This window comes from Protopterus annectens, chromosome 8.part0, assembly GCF_019279795.1.
Source record: "Protopterus annectens isolate FY-2018-M chromosome 8.part0, PAN1.0, whole genome shotgun sequence".
Taxonomy (NCBI): domain Eukaryota; kingdom Metazoa; phylum Chordata; order Ceratodontiformes; family Protopteridae; genus Protopterus; species Protopterus annectens.
In genome coordinates, this window is record NC_056741.1 from 1973136824 (window position 1) to 1973161783 (window position 24960).

The 24960-nt window shown below is 37.7% G+C and overlaps 1 protein-coding gene across 3 annotated transcripts in view; it reads right to left on the reverse strand.

Annotated features, from left to right (window-relative positions):
• The window catches only part of LOC122809774 (5-hydroxytryptamine receptor 3A-like), a 402161-nt gene that overhangs the window by 313400 nt on the left and 63801 nt on the right, over positions 1-24960 (reverse strand). For 2 of the 3 annotated variants that reach the window (XM_044081508.1, XM_044081509.1), the window contains one exon: positions 11799-11962. The exons of the other annotated variant lie outside the window; for it this stretch is intronic. In XM_044081508.1, coding sequence (XP_043937443.1) covers positions 11799-11962 — 164 coding nt within the window. The remainder of the gene's footprint in view (positions 1-11798; positions 11963-24960) is intronic. 3 annotated transcript variants of the gene reach the window in all.

Genomic DNA, 24960 nt, shown 5'->3' on the forward strand with positions numbered 1-24960 from the left:
CAAAGGAATATGTTTCAAAAAGAGTTTTTTGCCAGAGGGCAAGCCTTTGCATCCCCTATGTGGGGTGCTTTGTTTCCATACTCCTTACTTAAATACATTAACTCTATAGTAGCACAACTGTGGAGAAAAGTGAAACTAACACACACAAGGAATCAGTGGTAGCATGTAAACAGAAACCAGACTAGCTGTGATTATGTATGGATAACACTAATCCCCAGGTAAAGTTTCTTCATATTCTACTTCTATATTACAGAACTCGGTGCAGATATGTCACATTCAGTCAGACTTTTTTCTAAATGGTCATTTAACTAAATAGGCTTTCAATTCCAATCTTTACAAAAATGGACAGTAACCAAATGGCAAGCATTCGCATATGTGTACATACAGACAGAAAGACATACGCTTGTGTGTGCATATGTATTATATATAATTATAAGCATGTATATGTCTATACATGAGAAATCTAAACCTGTTTCAATGTAACCCCCTCCAAAAAAGCATCATCTCCTAAAATATTTGTTGTGTTACAGCTTTAAAGGGTGCTTTCTCTGTTCCCCTATGTTTGTGTGACCCTGGAGTTAGTGTGTATGTATATGTATATGTATATCTATCTATCTATACATATATATATATATATATATATATATATATATATATATATATATATATATATGGGTCTAGGACTGATGCGTGAATGGCCATTTCACTGAATCCTAAATGGACAGGCATACATCTACTAAAGTGCTTTTCACAGAAGAAGCACTTTCGCAGAAGTATGCCTGCATGTTGAGGGAGTTGTGGGGGAGTGACTGTTGTGGAGATCGTACTATGGTGCGGATAAGGGAATTTTTTCCTTTTCCCCAATGTAGTGCGATCTCGGAGTGAGAATATTAAAGTAGGGGGGTGTGAGCGGCTGGGGGGTGCAAGGGGGCTTGCCCCCTTGCATAAATTGTTTTTTTTTTTCTTTTTTTTTTAATGCACTTTAGCAAAAGTGCTTTTTTGGTAAAAGCACTTTCGTTAAGGTGTGTTCGGTGAAGTTGGATTCGGACTGTTGAAGTTTCGTTCAACAGTCCTAGATCCAGAGCATTTATTATAACTGTAATTGCCTTAATATTGCTGCAACTCAAGTGCTCTAGGTTGCACTGCATCTGAAGTGTTTGTATGTTTTAGCTGCTTTTCTGTATATATAGACTTATCTGTATATGTAGGCTAGCTACTTATTCTGCTGTGTTACTTCCTCTTAAATCATTTTTCAGTTGTGCACTTGCCTTGCTTCATTTAAAAAAAGTTTTAAATTGCTAATTTTGTAGAGTTTTAATTGCATTTACTGTCTAGGACTACACACTCAAGTTTGTTAGCCTTTTCTGTGTTTATTTACTGTATTATTGCATTGTTTAGCCTGTTTCAACAAAAAAAATATATACTATCTTGTTTGCTCATTTCCCACCTTTTCTAGCCAGTACATATCCCAAGCTTTGCTTGTCTCTGGACTTTCTGTGCTCAGAGCTATCCAGACCTTGCATTGGTAGAGGGAAGTCCTACTAGAGGAGTGGTTTCCAGCTCTGAAATTGTAATTTTATTAGCCTTTCGGGCTGATTTCTATCCCTTTCAACTTTCTGGCTGAAAAGCGCGTGTGTTTGCATATTTTTCACATCGTGCAGCACTGCAAGGCTACAGTTAAAGTATTCCAGGTGCCAGAAACTCTGCTTTTCAAATTTTCCCTTAACACTAGCTGGTTTCTCAGTAGTAGCACTAAAATCTGAACCCCTGTGACTAGCACTTGCTCTAGAACCTGCTGGAAAACACTAGGAAGCCTGAAACAGATACAAGCACTCAGCTCTCCTTGTCAATAAGGAGAAATTAATCATAGGCACTAAACAGCCTATAACTGCAAAGTACCTTGCAAAGGTAAGGGAAAACAGCTCTTAAACTTTACATAAAAGCACCTAAACAGGCATGTCCAAGGGTCAGCTTCCGGAGATTTCTCCTGTCCACCTGGTGAATCTGGGCAAACTGGGGCAATGCGGCAACTGCCTCATGTACAAAGACAATCCTCTCCTCCTACCACCCAACACTACAACCTGCGAGAGATGCACTTACATAGCCAAACTGGAAGCAAAGCTCTCTCCGGCCAAGATTGTGCTAGACAGTCAAGAGGAGAAGGTTAACACCTGCATCACACCTCAAGCAACTCATAGACCTTCAAAACCCACACCATCAACACCCACACATAGCAACACTAAACCCACATATGCGGAGACCCTTAACATTAACCTGCCCAAGCAACAAGGACCTCTGAAGCCGAAACGCAAACAAACACCAGTCACAACCAAAGTGACACATAGCTCACAACACCAGTGTACCACCCAACAACAGCCCCTAAGGCAAGACAATGTACCCAACACTTTAGTCATAGGTGACTCTATAGTCAGGCACACTGATGTCCCACTCACCAGACTGAACAAGGAGAAAATTACAGTCAGCTGCCTGTCGGGTGCCAGGATCCACCACATAACGCATGCACTCAAGTCACTCAACAACAAGTACAAATACGACTCTGTCATTGTCCATGCTGGAGTGAATGACTTGAGACGTACCTCCCTGGACTACATGAAAAGAGATATGGAAGAGCTCTTGGATAATGTGACCCAGGCAGTTATGACCCTAGCCCTGAGTAGCATCCTGCCTTCACCAAGAATGATACCACAGTATAAGGACAAAATGAACAACTTCAACAATTGGCTAAGCTTCTGGTGTCATTCAAAGGGGATCCAGTATTTATCTGCCTGGGAAGACATGATCGACAAACCACAATGCTTTGCCAGAAATGGTCTGCACCTGTCACCCCTGGGATTCAGGTTACTGACTAAAGCTCTTGCCACCCCTATAGTGCCTTTTTTAGGCAAGGTTCAAAGGATAAAACCACCACTGTAACAGACAGAAGCAGGCAAAATCTGAAGGTAATGCTACTCAATGCTAGAAGTATAAACCTCAAAATGCACTCTCTCGAGGAACTCATAAAAATGGAGAACATCGATATCTGTGCAGTAACTGAGACCTGGTTCAAGGCTCCAGAGAGCACCCCTGCAATACCAGGCTACAATTCTTACCACACTTTTAGGCCACAAAACCAAGACTGAAATACTAAAAGTGGAGGAGTGTCCATATTCACCAAGGATATTCACACCTCCAGGCTAGTTGCCCAACACAATGCATCTGAAATTCTCCAGGTGCAACTAACACTAGGTAAGACTGCAATCCAAATTGTAGCTTGCTACAGATCCCCAACCATGCCCCAAGATTATCACTACACCTTTCTAAACATACTGGAAAATATTAAGATACAACCAAACACCCTAATACTGGGTGATTTCAACTACCCTGCCATTAATTGGGAAAACTACTCAGGTACCAATTCCTTTTCCCAATGGTTCTTGGAATTCATAAATTCCAATGCCCTGGATCAACTAATCCATTGTCCCACCAGGGGCTCCAATATCCTAGACCTGGTCATTACCAACATGGGAGATAGATGCTCTACACCAGTGGTCACCCCCTCATTGGTTAGGTCTGACCATAAGCAAATCACCCTTGACACCCATATCCCACCCCCAACCCCCAGTAAGGAAACCTCCTTAAAAAACTTCTCCAAAGTCAACTTCAAGCTACTGAAGTCAGAAGTGACAAACTTCACAACACCCACGCAGATGGGATCTGGAAGTTCGACTGCAGAATCCTGCACTAAGGCACTGTACGAGCACATCCACTTGTGCATGAATCGTGCCATCCCAAATAGAGCCAAGATGCTCTTCTCCAAAAAAAGGAAGCCAATCTGGTGGTCCCCTGCTATAAACAAACTATACAACAGAAGAAAGAAACTGTTGCAAAAAAGAGGAAAATCCCAGGATGCAAAAAACTCCCTCACCAGCTTCAGTAAGAAGCTGAGATCCCTCATAAAATCCTCAAAAGCTAGCTATGAAAATAAAATTGCCAAAGATTCCAAAGACAACCACAAGGCATTCTATAGTTATGTCAAGAATCTAAATGGCAATGCTCAGATCTGCTCTGAGTTACAACAGAATGGCATTAAATATACTGATCCCAAGGATATTGCCAATATCCTGGCAGATCGATTTAGTGCCAACTCTCACCCCCTAAAGGGCCCATCTCAATACCAAAAGATTGCCAAATTCTGATAATCACGGCCACACAGGTAAAAACCGCACTCTCCAAAGCTAAGAATACAGCATCCATGAGACCAGATGACATCCCAGGCTGTGTACTTCATGAACTACAAAATGAACTGGCACTTCACCTAAGTGCCATGTTTAATCATAGCCTCACCTCAGGCTTCATGCCCACTGAGTGGTGCACAGCTACAGTTATCCTGCTCCACAAGGGGGGATCTACCTTGGATCCTGGGAACTACCGTCCCATCAGTCTGACAAGCCTGATTTGCAAGGGCATGGAACGCATTATCATGGAACTTATAAACAAAGACATTGGCAACCTTCAAACACTGGACCCCACCCAGTTTGGGTTTGTGAAGGGCCGATCTTGTCTCCTGAATCTGATTGACTCCTTCGAATCAGTCTCCAGAGCTGTGGACAAGGGTAAGGCAGTCCACACAGCCTATCTGGACCTCGCCAAGGCCTTTGACACCATCCCCCACTCTGGAATCATAGATAAACTTACTAAGCTGGGCATAAATCCCTACATCACTCGATGGGTTGCTAACTGGCTTACTTGACAGAACCCAGACAGTAAAAGTAGCCGACTCCAAATCCAGCTCCAGACAAGTGACAAGGAGAGTACCTCAGGGTTCAGTCCTGGGGCCACTCTTGTTTAGCATCTACTTCTCTGAAGTACAGGCCAACACTAAGGGACTCTGGCTAGCAAAGTTTGCGGATGACTGCAAACTGGGAGCCATTATTGAATCCCCAAATTATGTGGATATTCTACAAAAGGGCCTTACAGAAACAGATGCCTGGTGCCAGAGCCATGGGCTCAAGCTTAATGCCAAGAAATGTATAGTTATCCCCTTTGGAAAAAAACATGTACCCATGAATTACCACATAGGTGGCAGGACACTAAACATTGAAAGTGTGATGAGAGACTTAGGGACACAGGTGGACAGTGGTCTCACATTCGATAACCACATTGCCACAACAGTCAGGAAATCCTTCTATGTGGCACACCTCATCACTAAGGGCTTTTCATCCAGAGAAAAGGGGGTCATTGTCCCACTGTACTCATCCCTCATTAGACCCATTATACAAGATAATCCCCCGTTTGGTATGTACCTCACAAGACATCTGCAACAGCTAGAAAGGCCACAGAAATACCTCACTAAAAGAATCACAGGCCTAAAGCAGATGCCATATACTGACCGTCTAAAAAAACGCCAGCTATACTCTGTGGCATATCATCTACTCAGAGGTGATCTCTGCTTAACATACAAGGCCATGTCAAACTCTGAGCTGTTGGACATGCTCCACTTAAAGAAATAACAATCCCTCAGAGCCACACGCTCCAGCGATCTAAACCTTGTCATCACAGTGAACAAAACATGCTGGAGGGATAAGTTCCTGACCCAGAGACTCCCCATACTCTGGAATAGACTGCCCATACATATCAAGCAGAGCGCCTCATTGGCCCTCTTCAAAAGGAACCTAAATGATTGGATGGGAGATAGGAAATTCACCCCGGGGATCATGTTAGTCGCCCTGCTAGACAGGGGCCTGGAGAAGTAAATATTGTGGGAAGAAATATCCAGGGAATTGTTATGGCTAGGCTTGCATAGGCCCTAGGGCCGATAGCCTAGTACCAACCTATGAACCTATGAACCTATATATATATATATATATATATATATATATATATATATATATATATATATATATATATATATATATATATATATATATATATATATATATATATATATATATATATATATATACACACACACACACACACACACACACACACACACACACACACACACACACACACACACACACACACACACACACACACACACACACACAAGTAACAGGATTTACTGGTGGCTTCCCAATGGAAAAAAGATTTTTCCCAAACATGCACTGTGAATAAATTCAGTTTGCATCAAGAGGTATGACTGCAGGGAATCAGATTTGGAGTTCTCATATTAGGGCCATCTACATGTTGCAAACACTGGGACTTGGGGAATTCACAGTGCAATAGTCACCTATAAATTGGTTACACTAAATTACAGTTCCTTGGACTCACTGAGCTAGCAAATTAGTATATGGTAGGCCTCACTGCTGTTATTACAGCAAGTTAGGCTGATATGTCAGAAAGTGTTGCAAATGCTGTAAGCTGAGAATCCATGCTGCAAAATCACTTACTTTGTAAGCAGAGAACACCACCATTGCCAAGAATCCACAGTGCTACACTACTCATCTGGGACAGTTTTCTCCCACATGCCTGTAATAAACACCTTGTATTTATGTGCATAACAGATATGGACAGTAGAGCTGCCACAAGCTTGTAGATGTTCTGATGTGAAGCCCCTCACTGTTCAGGGTAGATAAAGATATATCATTTCCTCAGCCAGAGAAAACATTATGTTGTTAAGGACAAAAATATGTAGAGAAGGTTTTGTACCTAGTAATTAAGAGAAATGATAACAGTAATAACAACACTGTCACTGGTCTAGCTGACCTGCAGACAGAGACTAATATAGGCTCTGGGATCACAGAATCATATGTGTACCAAAGCTGACAGTACAGCATCAGTAGTGGGGATACAGATACAGAAAGTGACGCTCCTATACTGTTTGAGTCAACAATTTCTTCTACAGTGTTTGTTTCACTGTCCAAACAAGTATCCAGTGCTGCCAGTTACTTTGCAAAAACAGCAGAAACACAAGCCAGTAGGTCTTTGTCACTTGTCAGGGTTGGCCACAGTGCACTGTGTTGCCCATGTACATATGTGTGTGTGGACAATGTGGTAGAATAAGCATCATCCACATCATATATGCTATATGCACCTGAGCATCTGTATAGCAAACTATTTGATGCCATCAGCCATTTCTGTGTCATGTTGTCACTGTCTTGTCAGGCTCAGATAGGACTGCCAGGCCAATACATGACAATCTGATATGGCAAAACTACATGTCAATGCTGGAACTTTCAGGCTAGCATACGGGATGCCCTAGTGAACACTTCTATAGTCTACACACCTTTCAGGACCTGGTAGATGCCAAACATGCAAACATAAAGCCATTAAAGTGCCCACAGACTCACTCTTCTGTTCTACAGGTGCAACTGTCTGAGAACAGTAATGTTGGCACCCACTATTCACCAGGACTACCAGCGTCTGCTGCAGGTGGGCAGTGTGAATAACCTTATGTTCTGGTACCTCTAATTATGTTAGTGGGCATGGTGATGGCAGACACATGGATCCATGATGTGTGTCTGTAGTTAGTGTGTATTCCATACAGTGTCTACTGGTCTAACACAGGTTTATGCACTCTTGTTCTGTAAATGTGATGTCATGCTGAGTGTCTGACAGCCATGGCAAAGGATGGTCTGCTTGATCTTCTGTTTTCATTGTATACACAGTGGTTTCCTATTATATGATCGAAAATGCATTCTTTCTAATGCATCTTGATCGAACTTGAAAGCACAAAACGGCAAAATACCAAAACAGCATATAAGCAAATTCTTTCCCTGTGAAAGAAATCGCTTGGCCGCCGTCGCTATTTTGCCATTTTCGTCACTGTAGTGCAATCTCGGAGTTGGTATATTTAAGTAGGAGGGGTGTGGGGAGCACAGCCCCCCACATCGGAGGTGTGAGGGGCAAAGCCCCCCACTTTATGCAATGTTTTAAAGTTTTTTTTTTCTTTTTTAGAACAGCAATTTTTTTTATGGTAAAAATTTGCTGTTCTAAGTGTTCGGGATTGTAAGCTTTCATTTACACGGGGTCGATAAATCAGCATTCATTTTTTTAAGCATTGGTTGATTTAATATAGACCCTACATAATATACTGACATTATAGTATGCCTTATTCGTGGCAGTAGTATACACACTACACTACATACACTGTGTTAGGCCTTAGTCATAGCACTAATATACACACTACATTACGTGTGCTATTATGTCTTAGCAGTGGCAGTAGTATACACAATTCAGTACTTACACTATGTTATACCTTAGTCATGGGAGTAGTATACACACTACACTACTTACGCAATGTTATGCTTTAGTCATGTCAGTAGTATGCACACTACATTATTTACACTACGTTATGCCTTAATCATGGGAGTAGTATACAAATTGCATACTTACCCTGTGTCATGTCTTAGTCGTGGCAGTAGTATACAAACTACACTATGTTATGCCTTAGTTATAGCAGTAGTATACACACGGCACTCCTTACATTATCTTTTGCCTTAGCTGTAGCAGTAGTGAAAGGTTATACATAATTTTATTTTCCTTTAACTTTATGTATAGTACTGATGTACTTAATAGAGGGTCACTAATGTAACACATATTGAATATAAACCTGTGATATGTTTCACTGTCTGCAAATCAACCATATGTTGGCAAAACACTGCAACACTGTTATGATGTATTTGTTGTAAGTCGTCAAAATGAGTGAGAAACCAATAAAATAACTCTGCACGGCTAATCAGGACCCAAAACCTGCAGCAATGATATTCCACTTTTGAGACAAATGCCACGATAGTTCAATATGTCCAAAAACAGCAGCCTTTATTAAAACAATCCTATTGAGTTGTTTAGGCACCAGCCGCTAGGTCAGCACAGCTAGAAAAGATCCTGAGAAGTGGGCTGCGACGTAAGCTTAGCACACGTTAGCCTGTTTGGCTTGGAGAGGTTTAAGGATCTTTTCTAGCCGTGCGGAGTTATGTATTTGTTGTGCAAAACTATCACTATTAACATTAACACTTCATCCGTGTCCTTGCCTTCATCTCCTGGTGGGTGTTATGTTCATCCTCTGCCTGTACTACTTGCTATCCTGTTCCTGACCTCCTTGTCATTCAGCATGGCACAAGCCAGATAATCACGTTCCAATGTCCAGTGAGTAAAGGATCATATGTTCTGAAACATCTGGGCACATGAACTGTTCCTTCAGGATGCTTAACACATGCTTTACGAGTATACATATTTGGCAGTTTGCCCAGCTGTATCAGTCATCAACAAATTATTGTGGATGTCAGATAAGGGTCATTGTCGTCTGTTACAGAAGGAAGGCAGCATCATGTGTAAAATGGAAAAAAAATCATTCTTTACTCACTGTAAGTTTTCTTCCTGATCCTGTATCCTCACAGCATTCATTGTTCAGTACAGAATGCCTCTTTATAGCACATGCAGTTTCCAGCAAGATAGCCATATAGTAGAAAATTCTGTAAACTACAGCATCACAGGCTATTAAAGAATATTTAATAAAAGTCAATTGTCTGAATAAATTCAGCAACTCCAAATGTAAGGAAAGTAGTGTAAACTTTATTAAAATGTATACAATTGCAAACAGTAATTACTTTCAAACTATTTCAGCTGTCAGGTCTTCTCAAGTGACAGAAAATCATGAATTAATCTTGACAAACTATATATACTTCTATAGAAATCAATCAAATAACAAAGTAATGTGTGGAACATATTTAGTTATATACTCCTGTAGACATTGCCACTATAGGCTGCTTAACTGCCATATAAATCCACACTGGATCCCCATACAAAACAAGAAACTGACAAAATGCATATTGCAAATATCCACACATTAAATAAACTACTGGAACAAAGGCCACAGGAAAAAGTCCCCCCCCCCACACACACACACACACACACACACACACACACAGAGCACAGTCCAAGGCTTTACCTACAGCCTCAATAGCTATTCTAACTCTGCTGTTGCACATCTTTGGAAAAAAGGGTTACATAAAGTCAGACTTCATTTTTAGTCATTTTTTATCAGCTTCATTGTCAGGATTTGTGAATGCAATCAAAGGACATGGGCACTTCAATCAACATTATGTATCATATTGCAAATAATGAAGTGGGATCTCTTTCTATTTATTTATGCTATCCCCTCCTCACTCAGTATAGTGCATATAGGTATATAGATGCAGCATATTGTAACAAATACCACAAGCAGCCCTGGTACCATTCGGAATGGTTTTGTGGTCTTTTCTAGTTCCTTATGATATTAGGGAATATTATATGGTTGTCTGTATCCCACAGTATGCAGGTGAGGACTGTATCCATAATCCTTGACTCAGATGACTAGGATATATCCAAGAAATCACTTGCAGAACAGATGAATGCTCCTGGTTAAGAAATGGGTCTGCACTGCAGTCTCAATGGTGTGAGTTGCACACAGTACATGTCACCATTTGTGTTCAGCAAAGCCCAATCCACCCTTTACTGACTAAGAAGCTCTTGTGTGGTCAGCAGAGTGTGGTTCTGTCCAGCTCAGAATTGTAAACATCAGTACAGCTTGGCTAGCTGTACAGCACCGACATTCACCATATTTCTTTGTTGACCATCACCACCATTTTCAGCATTTCAGATACTATTTCTATTACTCCTTCTAAACTAGCATGTGCATGTCATAATTTGGGGGATGCACTACCTTCTTGTACAGTTAAAGGTGGTAGATTTCCTACTGTACGAGAATCTCATGGAGTTTCATGAGGGACTCATCTCATTTACACTGTGCTGTTCCTCATCAGCATACAACCAGCTTCTGCTAGGTTATGCTGCACAACCATCATGTATATGCATGCATACCTAGGTTCACTACACAACTGTCGGACACATGTCTGTAAATTAGGTTATCATTATTTCATGAATTGTAACTCTTTGGAGCAAACGTCCAAGTTACCACTCTTTTATGCAATGTTTTGATCTGCATGCCATAATTAAGGGGGGCACAGTACTTTCCAATACAGTAAAATATGTAAAATGTCCTACTGTTTGAGAATCTCATGGACTGTGCTGTACCTCATAACCATATCACTCATTTTATATTATATTAATAAACATGGTTAGTAATTCATGAACAACTTCATATAGCCTAGAAGAGAATGCTAGGCTTCATGACCTATGCTATATAATATAAAACTTATTGAATTCACCTGTAAAAACTGACTAGTAAACAGGGACAGACAAATAATATGGAAAAATACAGTGACTGTATATCACAAGTGACATTCTAGATACCATATGTGGCATAAACAGAATAACCAAACTGTGATTGACACTCCAGAATCTAAGAAGAAATACCTCCGAATGTAAGAAATTTTGAGTTAATATTATTACTCTGAATTTTATGGTGTTTTATTGCAAACTGTTTACTAATTTAAGCATTTAAATACTTTAACTAAATAAATAAGTGAAAGTATTGTCACCGTACTGTAGAGCTTCATATACCTCAGATAAAATAAATCAGACACCGGATAGTGACAGTGGCATTACAATACTGCAATATATATTAAGATCTTCAACTATAATAATGTTCTAATTCAGAAATCAGACTACAATAAATAGTATGCATTTTGTGTAAAATAAATCAGATGTAATGCCATAGAATAGATAGCTAACACTATAACATGAATACAACTAGAATTTTAAATTGTGCAGATAATTGTATTCTGGGATGGAAACATATAAGAGATTATGAAGGGACATGTTTCAACTCAGACCTCATTTACAAGCCTAAATATTATTTCATCATCATAATATTTCAGATCATCCATATAAATCTAATAAATAATAACCCTTACCATCTCTATTATGGTGTTTAATACAACATCAAGGTATACGACTGTAGTCTCTCTCCAGTCCTTTACTGGTCGGACATTAATTAAACTTGAATTGGAATCACTAATACTCAGGTAATCCATTACATCATTATATCCACATGTTTCACCTCTCACCCCAGAAGTACCTGCAAGAAAATAAATATCTGCTATAAGAAAAATAAATTTATGCTAATCAAGCCAAAAATAGTAATTTGTGTTTTTAAGGTTTGCCTTTGATGCTGCAGTTTGTTTGCAAATGCTCGTACATTACACATCCTAGAATAATGAAGCCTTATAAGTGTTGGACCACTGTATTTTTTTAATTTATTGGGGCTCACAAAGTAGTTTTAAGAGTGATGCGTTTAATACACATTTACTTAAAACTCATAAGCAAACATTTCTTTAGTAACAAAGTCCTAGCTCTGACATTTGTAACATACTTGTGACATTTCCAGTAATTGTCTATATATATCCTAAAATGAGTAACTGATTTTTCTTATCTGTTTGAGGATAAATAAAAATGCTGTCTGTAACTAAATTAACAGAATGATGTGTAATTATACGTGACATTTCAAGTAACTGATACAACATATAGTTTCTGCCACAACTTTTTCTTCTGAGGGCTGATTTACTTTGGCTGGTTGACCATATAGGGGACTTCATACCGTTAAAAAATTAACACATTTTTTTGTTTTCTTTGAGTTTATATTTGGTATTTTGGAACTTGCATATTAGAAAAATGGTTCCAAAAGTTACATAAGTTTATATTTGACTTGGAACCTACATACCGGAAAAAAACAGTTCCAAAGCTCGGTGCAAGACAGATGTCATGATACACAGTAAAGTGTGCCACAGATTATGGGTTCCATAATGATCCATTTCAGATAAAGAATTACTGCTATGGACAGATAATGTAAGAGACTGGCAGAATTCCTAATGAAAATAAACAATGTATACAAATTGCTAGACACAGATAATTTTATTGATGGGCATTATGCTAAATACTGTCATGCTAAATATTGTGATATTAGTGGTATATACTGCATAAAATTTATTTATTTATTTTTTTTTTGGTTTTTCATGCAGGAAGTAAAAGTTGCCCATTCTCTTATTCAAAAGGAGTCACACTCATAACCAACTTTGAGGTTTCCAATGTTTGGTCTCCTTCAGATTGTTTGACCAAACAGTCACGGAGCAGTTGCTGTTGTCCAAAAATAGTTAGTTTCAGTGGTTAAAGTACTAACAACTAAATAATAAAAACATGAAATTATATAGTATCCACTTGGATGACTTCTTCCTGAGGCATTAGAAGCTCTATCTTGTTCTGTTGTGAAGTTTCTTCCATTCTAGAAATAGGTACCAATCAAAAGCATTTTAGAGTCAGACAACTGCAGCATCTGCTGTTCTTCATATTAATTTGTCTGCAATTCTGAATTCATATTAATAACATTTTACAGTCTTTTGGGTGCACTTATGTTTCTGATCCCCCTACTAATTCACCCAGCTCATTCTTGTTGGCATGAGATGCAAAGACTACATTAACATAACTTCTCACAGATAATGGTGCAATGGAATTACATTCTTTGTGTTGTTACTACATACAGAAAAAAGAAAGATTTTAATATAGTGTAGTGTCCCAGTTCATATTTTACACAAACACTGGCATAAGAGGCTTGGATCATACAATCATTTTAGGAGACCGATTTTAATGTCCATAAAATGTAGAAGTTCAGAACACCAAACCTATGAGATGAGGGCAGTTTCAGTTATAATGGCTCTTAACTGCTTTACTGAGCAGAACTGACCTTTGTGACCTAAGGGAAGCCAAACAGCATCTTTAAAAGTGATGTATTATGCTTCTTGTTTAATTTGGAGTGGGGGTAATGTCATGCATGGAGAAGGAGAGGGAGCAGATACTAAGCTATTACTCAAAGCATTTAAAACCTTGGATGCTTTCACTCCTGAACAAGGTGGACTGAGGACAAACAAACCATGAGGTGCCTGTAAGAGTCTTAGACTACAAAATAGCAGGGCAAATCAATGATTTATAAAAAATAGATCATTGCTTACTAGGGTATTGTTGACAGCAGGATTAGAATATAGCATGAATCTACAGCAACTCATTACTTTCACAGACATGACAGTCACTAAGAGTGCCACAAAGAAAAAATATAAACGTTTTTATTAAGCCACGTACAGATTTCTGTACTTTGACAAATATGCAGGACAGACTGGTAAATTCTTTGATCAATGCTGCTTCAAGATAATTTTAGTCTCACCAAGTCTTTAAAACTCTGGGTTACTATATTTGCAAATCCATTCCATAAGGTCACCCATAAGTGAAATATCACTGTTTTCAAACAAGCCATTAATCAATTCAGAATAAAGTAAGTATTTAAATGTGTTAAAACCCAAGGAACACATAGAAAGTAATAATAGAGATAGATAGGTAAAAACATATTTAATTATTCACTGTGACAAACGGCAGCAAAAAACTGAAAGTATAATTAAACTACACTTCTTTTCATAAACAGTTCTTTCTTTTCACAAATAAGCCACACTGCTTGATTTTCAGGCAATTCTCCCTTTCTGTGTTTCATATGTACCCATTAGTGCAACAGACCCACCCATCTAAACTAGAAAATTCTTCCTAAAATATATTTCAGAGCTCAACAGCCAATTAATTACATACATGATGCTTTCTAGGAGCTGCAAATTTTCTAAAAAAAATCTATTTTCAAACATTTGGCATATGTAGTAAGAGGTGTACATTTACCAAACAATATATACACCATATGGCAAAAAAGAAAGGATGAGCTGCAAAATCTTAAAAAACATACCTATCTAAAAATATCAAGATAAGTGACCATTACATTTTTACAAGCCTTGCATCTTTTGCAAGATTTCATATGCACAGAAGTAGTTAATAAGAATTAACCAGGACACAGTTCCACAGCATTGATCAATGAAGTCTGACTAACGCCCAGACAACCCAGGTTCAATTAGTAACCCAGGTGCTGGAAGGCAGAATCATGGAGGCCAGGACTGAGTGGATCTTACTAGCCCATCTGTACTCAGACAAGACAGGAGGTCCAGTCTGCTGTGACACTAACAGTGGAGAGACATGGCAACCAATAACGTTCCTGGGGGCATATCCAGGAGTGTACTGAATGCAGTGTAGGTGAATGCATAGCAGAACATCATACATGCGAGCATGCAGCTCAGCAACTTTGGGTGGGAGCTTATTTGAGCAAAATCAGAAAAGAAAAGGGGAAAAATGATATATGCCCAGATGTTAGTCTATCATGATTGGCTCCTGCAGTAAAGAATGGAAGGGGCAGCAAAAGAAAAACGCCAATTGATTGTGGCAAGGTTGACGGTTGGGAGACATAAGAACAGATTAACAGTTTCACATCAAAAGGCTACCTCGATAGGTACTACCTAATTTATGGTACTATACGGGTCTATCTGAGTTCATCGACACTTTAAAATACCGACAATGGATTAACCGACACGAGAATGTCGAAAGTCACGTCACCGACGCCAGAAGATCGACGAGGCAGAAGACCGACGGAGGAAGACACCGACGCTGAGAAGCTGTGATGGGGTAAGGGTGCGAGTAAGGTAAGTGTGCGATGCTGGTGTTTAGTAGGGGTAGGGGTGGGATAAGTGAGTTAGGTTAGGCGGGTTAGGTGAGTGTGCGAGTAAGGTAAGTGTGCAATGTTGGTGTTTTGTAGGGTAGGGGTGGGATAAGTGAGTTAGGGTTAGGGTTAGTTGAGTGTGCGAGTAAGGTAAGTGTGCAATGTTGGTGTTTTGTAGGGGTAGGGGTGGGCTAAGTGAGTTAGGGTTAGGGCGGGTTGGGTGAGTGTGCGATAGTGACGGACCTTAGGGTAAGGGTTTGGGTCAGGGTTGTGGTTAGTTGTGTATGTATGGGTTAGTGTTTGTTTGTAAGGATTTTGGTGTGCTTGTGTTGTGTGTGTGAGTGTTGGATAGGGGATGTGTTTTGTTTGTTGGTATGTTGTGTCGGGTGTATGCGATGTCGTGTTTGTGAACTGTCGATCTTCTGGCGTCGGTTAAATGAGTTTCGTTGTTTTGGTGTCGGTTAATTCGTTTTCGGTATTTTAAAATGTCGATGAACTCAGATAGATCCTACTATACACAATACAGTCTAAGAAATATCAGATAATTCACCTCCCAGGGAATTATCCTGAAAATGTATTGGGCAAAATATAATTTCTATATGTAATAACAAACATATTTTTGAAGTACCAGCATTGTTAAAATAAACCATATTAAATAATTTCCTTATTCTTTTGTGAATGGACTTACCAATCAGAATTTGTACTCTGCCTAACTGTTTCACTTTCTTAAAGCATTCATAGACTATATTTGCTGACTAACTGTTTCTCCGGGACTTCTCTTACAACCTTCTTCTCAAAAATGATTTATAAACTTTAATTGCAATTTAACCACAAAAACTCACTATAGAGAATAAAATGTAAAAAATTTGATAAATGACACCTGTGTTCTTGAGTCAAATCACTAAATTGTTAGGATTATGTATAATATAATATATGTAGTTATACTGGTCTAATTGTGCACACACTATAGATCTGAAGCTAATACATTTTTATATATGTATATATATATATATATATATATATATATATATATACATACATATATGGGTCTACTTCAAAATGTCAACATATCAGAATGCTGACTTTCATATGGCCGACACCACATGATCAAAATTCCAAAAGACCGACATGCTGAAAGAGCACCATTTACCTACCTGTAAACACAGTAAAACTGTGTTATGCAGGGGGGCTCCCCACACCCCCTGCTACCTAAATATTCTCACTCCAAGATCGCACTACAGTGCAGGAAACAGGAATTTCCCAGTCCCACACTGTAGCAGGATCTCCACTATCATTTGCTGGCCTTTCAAATGTTCGCTCATATGGTGTCGGCCATATGAGTTTCGAACATTTGAAAGTTCGAACAAATGAAGGGCTCCCATATATATATATATATATATATATATATATATATATATATATGTATGTATATATGGTCTATATAATGAGATCGACAAGTGAAAATGTGGAATCTCACTTCGACACCAAAATGTCGAATTCCAGGTTTCTCGAATGGCCAAAATACGGATTTCTTTCTGGCCAAACACCAACGGCACACTAAAATAAACATATTTAAGTGAGGGGCTTTGCCCACCACACCCCCCCTAACTAAATGTTCTAACTCCAAGACCGCACTACAGTCAGGAAAAGGGCAGGTGTCACAAAACAGCCAACTGATTTCTTTCCATTGGAAGGAAATCGGTGTTTTGGCCATTTGAGAAACTTGGAGTTTGACATTTTGGTGTTGAACAAGTGAGATTCGACATTTTCACCTGTCGATCTCATGATATAGACTCTCTCTTTATATTATATATATATATATAAATTTATATATGGATCTATTTCTAAATTTCAAAGTTTCAAAACTTAAAATTTCTTATGGTCAAGACCATAAGATCGAAGTTTTGAAACTTTGAAATTTAAATAAAAAAATAAATAAAAACAAAAATGTTTTTTTTTACATTTTTGCAGGGGAGCAAACCCTTCTGCTCCCCTACACCCCCTGCTAATTAAATATACCAACTCCAAGATCACATTACAGTAAGGAAAACGGTAAATATACTGTTCTGCACTGTACATCAATCTTCATTTAAACGGTTTCAAGTTTCAAAACTTCAATCTTATGGTCTCAACAATAAGAAATTTGAAGTTTTGAAACTTCAAAATTTAGAAGCAGACCTGTAAATATACAAATATACATACATATATATATATATATATATATATATATATATATATATATATATATATATATATATATATATATATATATATATATATATATATATATGGTTCCCCTTTATAATCTTGAAATACTGAAATCTTGAATTTCAGTATCCCGAGACCATAAAAGCGAATGATCCAAAATCCTGAAACCCAAAACCTGTAAACACAAAACCACAAGCATACACACAGCATACACCACACAACACATACATCATTCTGCCCACACTATAAAAACTAAACAACCCTACACCACAAATAGGCGGGGGGCAAGCCACCCTGCACCCCCATACACCCCTACATATATATATATATATATATATATATATATATATATATATATATATACTAAGTCCGAGATCGCACAAACAGACAAAGACAGCAAACTCTCACCCAGACATTCTACAGTCACACACATACACACACACACACACACACACACACACACACACACACACACACACACACACACACACACACACACACACACATAGCACATATACAAAGACGAACACCTCCAACACTTACACACTCATACTTTTACCTGCCTATGCTAACCCACAAGCGCATCTTACAAACACACTGACATACATGGCAGACAATAAACAAATTTTTAATAATGTGATTCTATCTACACATACAGTTACCAAGTTCATTCTGAGCAAAATGTTCTTCCTTAAGTTTTCCATTGAATAAACTGGTATACGTTACTGCAAAAATATGCTGCTGGTTTGGAGATTAACTACTTTCCCAAGACAGACAACAAGAAATAATGTAATCTGAATATTTCTAAATACTTTTGAAATTATATACAATCCCTTTTTGATATTTGATATTTTATTTTATTTTGCTTTGTTAACCAAGAAAGTCTTTCTGGGTTTGATACTCTTTTTTAGTGGAAGCCCTGGGAGAAAAGCTCCACACATATTTTTATAATTATATTATTAAAAAGAAAACATACAGTTTCATAACAATCAAAGACATTTTGAGAACATACAATTTAGGTACAAAGCAAAATATATTGAGCGTAAGTATGTGGTTTTCATAGCATATGATTGGATGATTGGAAGTAGCAGCATCACATTTAGTGTAGATCATTTCAAATCGAGTAGAAGCAAAGGTACTAAGCAGAAAAGAAAAGAAAAAAGGTTTACTGCTGTCTACATATTTACAATGTGAGTATATTGGTGGAAGGAAAGAAAAATACCAACAACCTGGTGTGGTGAACCAGGACCACTTATACCTTTAGGCATAATATTACCTGATTCTACTAAAACAAAGGTGTCACCCTTGAAACCTAGATGTAGGTAAGGCAACTTCAAGGATTAACTGGAGGCTAAGGTGGTATTTCCAAGATGGCTGTACACTGAGTAACAGTGTAGAAACAGAAACTCTGAAAAGAGAGCCAGTGAATTTTTCTTTTTTGGTAAACTTCAGTTACTGCCTAGTGATGGCACTGCCTGTATACCAGCAAAGAAGATATTTAGATAACAAGAAATAAAATCAACCAAAAAGGTGAGGAGAAAACACTGGCTGGGAAGAATTCTGCAGCTGTTTATCAAAAAGCAGTTCAAGTTCCAGCTTTGGTGCACGACATAATGTCTAGTAATCTAGAAGAAAACATAATGCAAATGCCTTCACAGCTGATTAAATAAACAAAACACTGAATGAGTATATCAATGCAAATAAAAAGGCTGGAAAATGGAAGAATGTTTAAATACATATTCAGATGACTGATAAAACTGCAAAAGTCAGAGGTCAAAATGAAGAAAAGGCTGGCTGAGTCTGAGACAGTTCAGGAAGAGGTGTTTCAAAAAGTGGTTGAATTAGAGGACAAAGCACATAGGGACCTTCTTCTTTACCAGAGTGCCAGAGAAGCTACAATGTATTAATTTAATTTTATGAAAGCATAAATAAGCAGCTGGACTGGTATTCCACAGTAGGAGTTGTTAACTGAAAGAGCACATTGTGTGTGTATGCTTCAAACCTGGTCATGAGAAAACAGCCAAGACCTGTAATAGTAAAGATGCAATCCTACAAGCAGAAAGAGTTGATTCTATTAGAAACTGTGGCAGAAGGGCAAAGTACTAAAAGTTGGAGACAGCAGAGTTTTTGTGGAAAATGATTACTCACTGTCCACCAGGCATAAAAGTAGTAAATTTAATCAAGCAATCAGGGAATGTCGAGAGGCAAGTCAGAGATTCAAGCTGCTGTATCTAGCTATTGTCAGAACATGTTTTCCTTGGGAATCAAAGTAATTTTTGATGCAGAACATGCTCAGGATGAAAGACAAAGGTGTGTCCAACAAAGCATGAACTATTAAACAGAAGGGGACTCCACTTCTTATTCTTCTGATAATATAGCTCATAGACAAACTTTGTCAGTGAAACCTTTTCCAATGTTCCAAAGGAAAATCCTTGATAGACACAGAAAGCACAAGAGTTGATTAAAAGAACCAGGAGTACATTGGAAATGAACCAGAGACTGGAGTTGGGAGATGGAGATCAGCATGGATAAAACCAGCAACTCAGAAATTAATGAATAAATGTGGGATTACAATCTCATTGGTGAAATATGGCTGAACATGAAAACCTGGAAATATTGGACTTTTTGACTTTGTTAAACTTGTAGAGGACTCTAAAGCATATGCCCTACTACATGTCATTACTGTTTGGAAGGACATTAAGTAAAAGGGGAAAAAAGAAAACAGCTATAAGTAAAACAATTTTTGTTCTTAACAATATTTTTATGAAACATGGCATATATTACATGTTATATAGTAAAGCCTTTTCAGTTATTTTTGTTTGTTGTAGGGATACTAAAGTAATAAGGTGCCCTTTTCCCTTCTTTCTTCTTGTATAATTTTAAGAAATGTAGGAACTACAATGTAAAAAGAGAAGAAAGCCTGGACAAAAGCATGTTTAAGATAATAGACTGTAATATTGCATTGTTGAGGTGAGGGCAGGTTGTAAAAGTATATAGATCATGATATAATTAAATTGATATACCTTTTCTTACGTTTGCATAAGGGAATGGTTGGATTAAGGCACTTGGCTTGATCTAACAACAAGTTTTAAGAGTAAACAAGTAAATAAATGAGCACAAAATGTAATGAAAAGTTTTCCTTTAACAAATAAATGTTCACAGTGTAACACAAAAAGCTTGTAGTTGAAGGTAACTGTGTATCTGGTTCTCATGTTTCTCTGAAAACAAGCTGGTAAGAGGGAAATAAAAATAGAATACTTTTTTCTTTCTTGGCTAAAATATAATGTTTTCTAAAAGCATTCAAGTTGCTTTCTACATCTGGGAGAGGAATAAAGATAAGACAAAAACAGACAGCACTTAGTGTAAGTAAAAGCACAGGCTGAAAACCATGTGTCGTAGCATGGATAACCTTAATTATAGCTCAGTTAAAGCCTATGAGTTTAGCTGTTAATCAGGGACAATTGTTCCTTTTGGCAGGGTTAGACTTCATTACTTGCAGATGTAGATAGTTTTCTTTGTTTGTATTAAGTTAATAGTTTATGGGGGTGTTATGGGATGTGTATTTTTTCTTTGAGGGTTTTCATTAAAATAAAGAGTTCTGCAAGATGTGACAAACGTTGAAATGGATATGACAAGAAACAACTGTATAATAGATCAAAATGTCAAGCATTGGTGTATACATGTAATACAACACTTCAAAGTAGACATTTAAAAAGATGTTAGACATAACAGGTAGGAATAATATTTTTATCACAATAGAAACACTTTCCATATTATCTTTGAACATAAACAGTTTCTCAGGTATATACAAAAAAAGAAATAGTGGTGAACTATATTAAGAAATGCAGAGTGCAAATAGCTACTGTATGCTACAGGAGATACATTTGGAAAGAACTGAGCATCCGAATTCGATAAAGAAATGATTTCAGGATGGTTATGTAGTGGCATATCCGGGACAAAGAAAAGGTGGTACTTAAATTAATTGCTAGAGGAGTTCCAATATTGATAGAAGATGGGGGAAAATATAATAATGGCAGGTTTTTAGGAGTATGTGGCTACTGGCAAGGGGGGAGGACTATGATGGCATGTGTTTATATTCCACCTAAAACTGCTATAATGGAGCTTAAGAAAATTCTGGGAGAATTAATCAGCCTTCAACAGGGAATAGTACTTATAAGTTCATAGGTACATATGTGAATACTAGGCTAACTGTCCTGCAGGCCATTTTGAGCCTAGTCAATATCCCAAGGTCAAATTCAAATCCTGTACCCTGTATCTATGAGGCAAAGACCTTAACCATTTTGCCAAACCCACCCCCATAACAAATACCATTTATTCTGCATAAATATTATAAAACCCCTTCCAACAATAGTTTAGCTTGCATATTCACTCATCAATTCATCAGGGCAGTGAGGCCAGTATTCACCTAAGAGCCATTTTTAAACCTAGCCAAGAGCATAAGGCCAGAATCAAACCTTGTACTTTCTGTGCATAAGGTACAGACAAAACCATTATTCCTAATCCAAGGTGGGGACTAGAATTTGATATGTAACAGTGAAGATGTTTCTAGGGGTTCTAAAAGGGAAAATATGGCAAAAGAGGGTAGATTGTTGAATAAATTTATGAAAATATAACAAAAGAGGGTAGATAGTTGAAGAAATTTATGAAAATATTCGGTATGAAAGGTAAGTTTGGAGAGAAGTTACATATTATCCCCCAACGTATAAAAACTGGGCTAGGCTAGACAGAAATTATATTGCAAAGGAAAGTGCATTTAATTGAAAGTTTTGATATGCATCCAATAACCATTTCATATCATGCACTAATTATAACTAAAATAAAAATGCAGGTTAAAGAAATAAAAATGGGACACTGGCACTTCCCTGCCTATCTGTTAAAGAGAGAGGAATTTAAGGAATAGGTACTGGAAATTATTCAGGCGTTATTAAGGAAGATAGACATTTCTTCAGAAAATATAGCTAGGATGTGGGATAAAATGAAAGTGGAGCTTAAAAACAGGTTAGAAATGAAAGAAAAAGAGATATGGTTAATAAGAATTATTTAGAGGGACTGACAATGTTTAAAGGATTAACCATTATAATAGGTGGAATCTCACAGAACAAGAAGCAGCACAATTGCAGAGTACTAACGAGAAAATAAGGGACTACCTGGATAATGTGCATGAGTTCAGAAAGATTGCTGTTAAGCAACTGTTTTTTGATAATTACTCTAGATCACAAAAACTTTTAGCAGAACAAAAAGAACAAACTGCAATTGCAGGTACCAAGTGGTCATTAAACAAACTGTTGACTCAGCATGTTAATGTAGAAAATACTTCCAAGCAATAAACACAACACCATTTGTAAATTGATAAGCAGTGTTGTGTTTATTAGCGTTTAACACCTTACAAACGGTGTTGTCTTTATTAGCACTTAGCAGCTTGCAAATGGTGTTGTGTTTACTGCCATTTAGCTTGCAAACAGTCTTGCGTTTATTAGCGCTTAAGAGCTTACAAAAGGTGTTGTGTTTATTAACACTTAGGAGTTTAAAAACGGTGTTGTGTTTATTGCTTGGAAGTATTTTCTACATTAACACTTTGGGTCAACAGTTTTTTAATGACCACTTGGTACCTGCAATTGCATTTTGGTCTTTTGATTTTAAAATTGGGGTATTGCTGTTCATCTGTGTTGGTTTCTTTTAGCACAACAGTTCTGGCAACAAAATGTATAAAGGGTTCTTGCCAAGCTTAGGAAGCCTATAGCAAGGGAAATAACCAGCGATCCTAAAGAGGTATTAGAAATATTTTGGAAATTTTATGAAAATCTGTATAAAGCAAAGAAATGTGGAAATCAAGAAAAAACACAAATGGACATGTTTGCAGAAGAATTAAATATGGCAAGGTTACAGGTTGATGAGGCTCAATTATTAACAGTTAGGATAGGAGGAGATGAGATAAAAAAATGGGTAATGTATAACCAATCTACAAGAACGTCTCCAGGAATAGATGGTATCCTGTGGAAGTTTGAAAGCTAGAAGGAAAGAAAGTGGTAAAGATCTGGAAGGTTTTGTTTAACAGCATTTTAAAAGGAGGAGAAGCATCAATATCCTGGAAGAAAACTGAGGTAGTTGTAATATGTAAATATGGTAAAAGACACATCAGATCTAGCTTCATACAGGCCCATTTCAATACTAAACCATGATTATAAAGAGTTTATGTCTATAATAGCTAAAAGAATGGCAAAGGTGATGCCAAAACTGATAGATTGTTTTTTTGTTTTCTTGGAGGTAAGGCAAACATTTAGCAACATTAATAGAACAATGGTGATCCAAGGGAAGCAGAAAGCGAGAAACATCCACCGTTGTTGGTGGATCTTGTTGCAGAGAAAGCATTTGATAGAGCAAGCTTTGGTTTTATGAGCAGGGCAATAGAAGCATTTGCATTCCCTGACAAATAATAAGGCTAATTAGGAAAAATTTAAAATGGGGGGCTTCTCTCTGATACGTTCTGTTTGAACAGAGGAACCTGATATATATATATATATATATATATATATAATTAAAATGCCAGGTTTTTGTGATATAAAAAACTGAGACCACAATAAATCATTTCAAAACTTTTCCCACCTTTAATGTGACCTACAACCTGTACAATTCAATTGAAAAACAAATCTGTTAGGAGAAAAAAATATAAAAACTAAAAAACGCACAATACGCTGGTTGCATAAGTGTGCACACCATTGAACTAAACTTTCTTGTGTATGCACACCCTTAAACTAATACTTGGTTGAAGCATGTTTTGATTTAATTACAACATTTAGTCTTCTTGGGTAGGAATCTATCAGCATGGCACATCTTGACTTGGCAATATTTGCCAACTCTTCCTTGCAAAAGGGCTTCAAATCTGTCAGATTGTGAGGGCATCTCTTGTGCACAGCCCTCTTCAGGTCACCCCACAGATTTTCTATTGGCTTTAGGTCTGGGCTCTAGCTGGGCCATTCCAAAACTTTAATTTTCTTCTGGTGAAGCCATTCTTTTGTTGATTTGGCTGTATGCTTGGTGTCATTGTCATGTTGAAAAGTGAAATTCCTCTTCATCTTCAGCTTTCTAGCAGATGCCTGTAGGTTTTGGGCCAAAAGTGACTGGTATTTGGAACTGTTCATAATTCCCTCCACTTTGACTAAACCCCCAGTTCTAGCTGAAGAAAAGCAACCCCAAAGCATGATACTGCCACCATCATGCTTCACTGTGTGGATGGTGTTCTTTTGGTGATGCAAAGCGTTGTTTTTGCGCCAAAC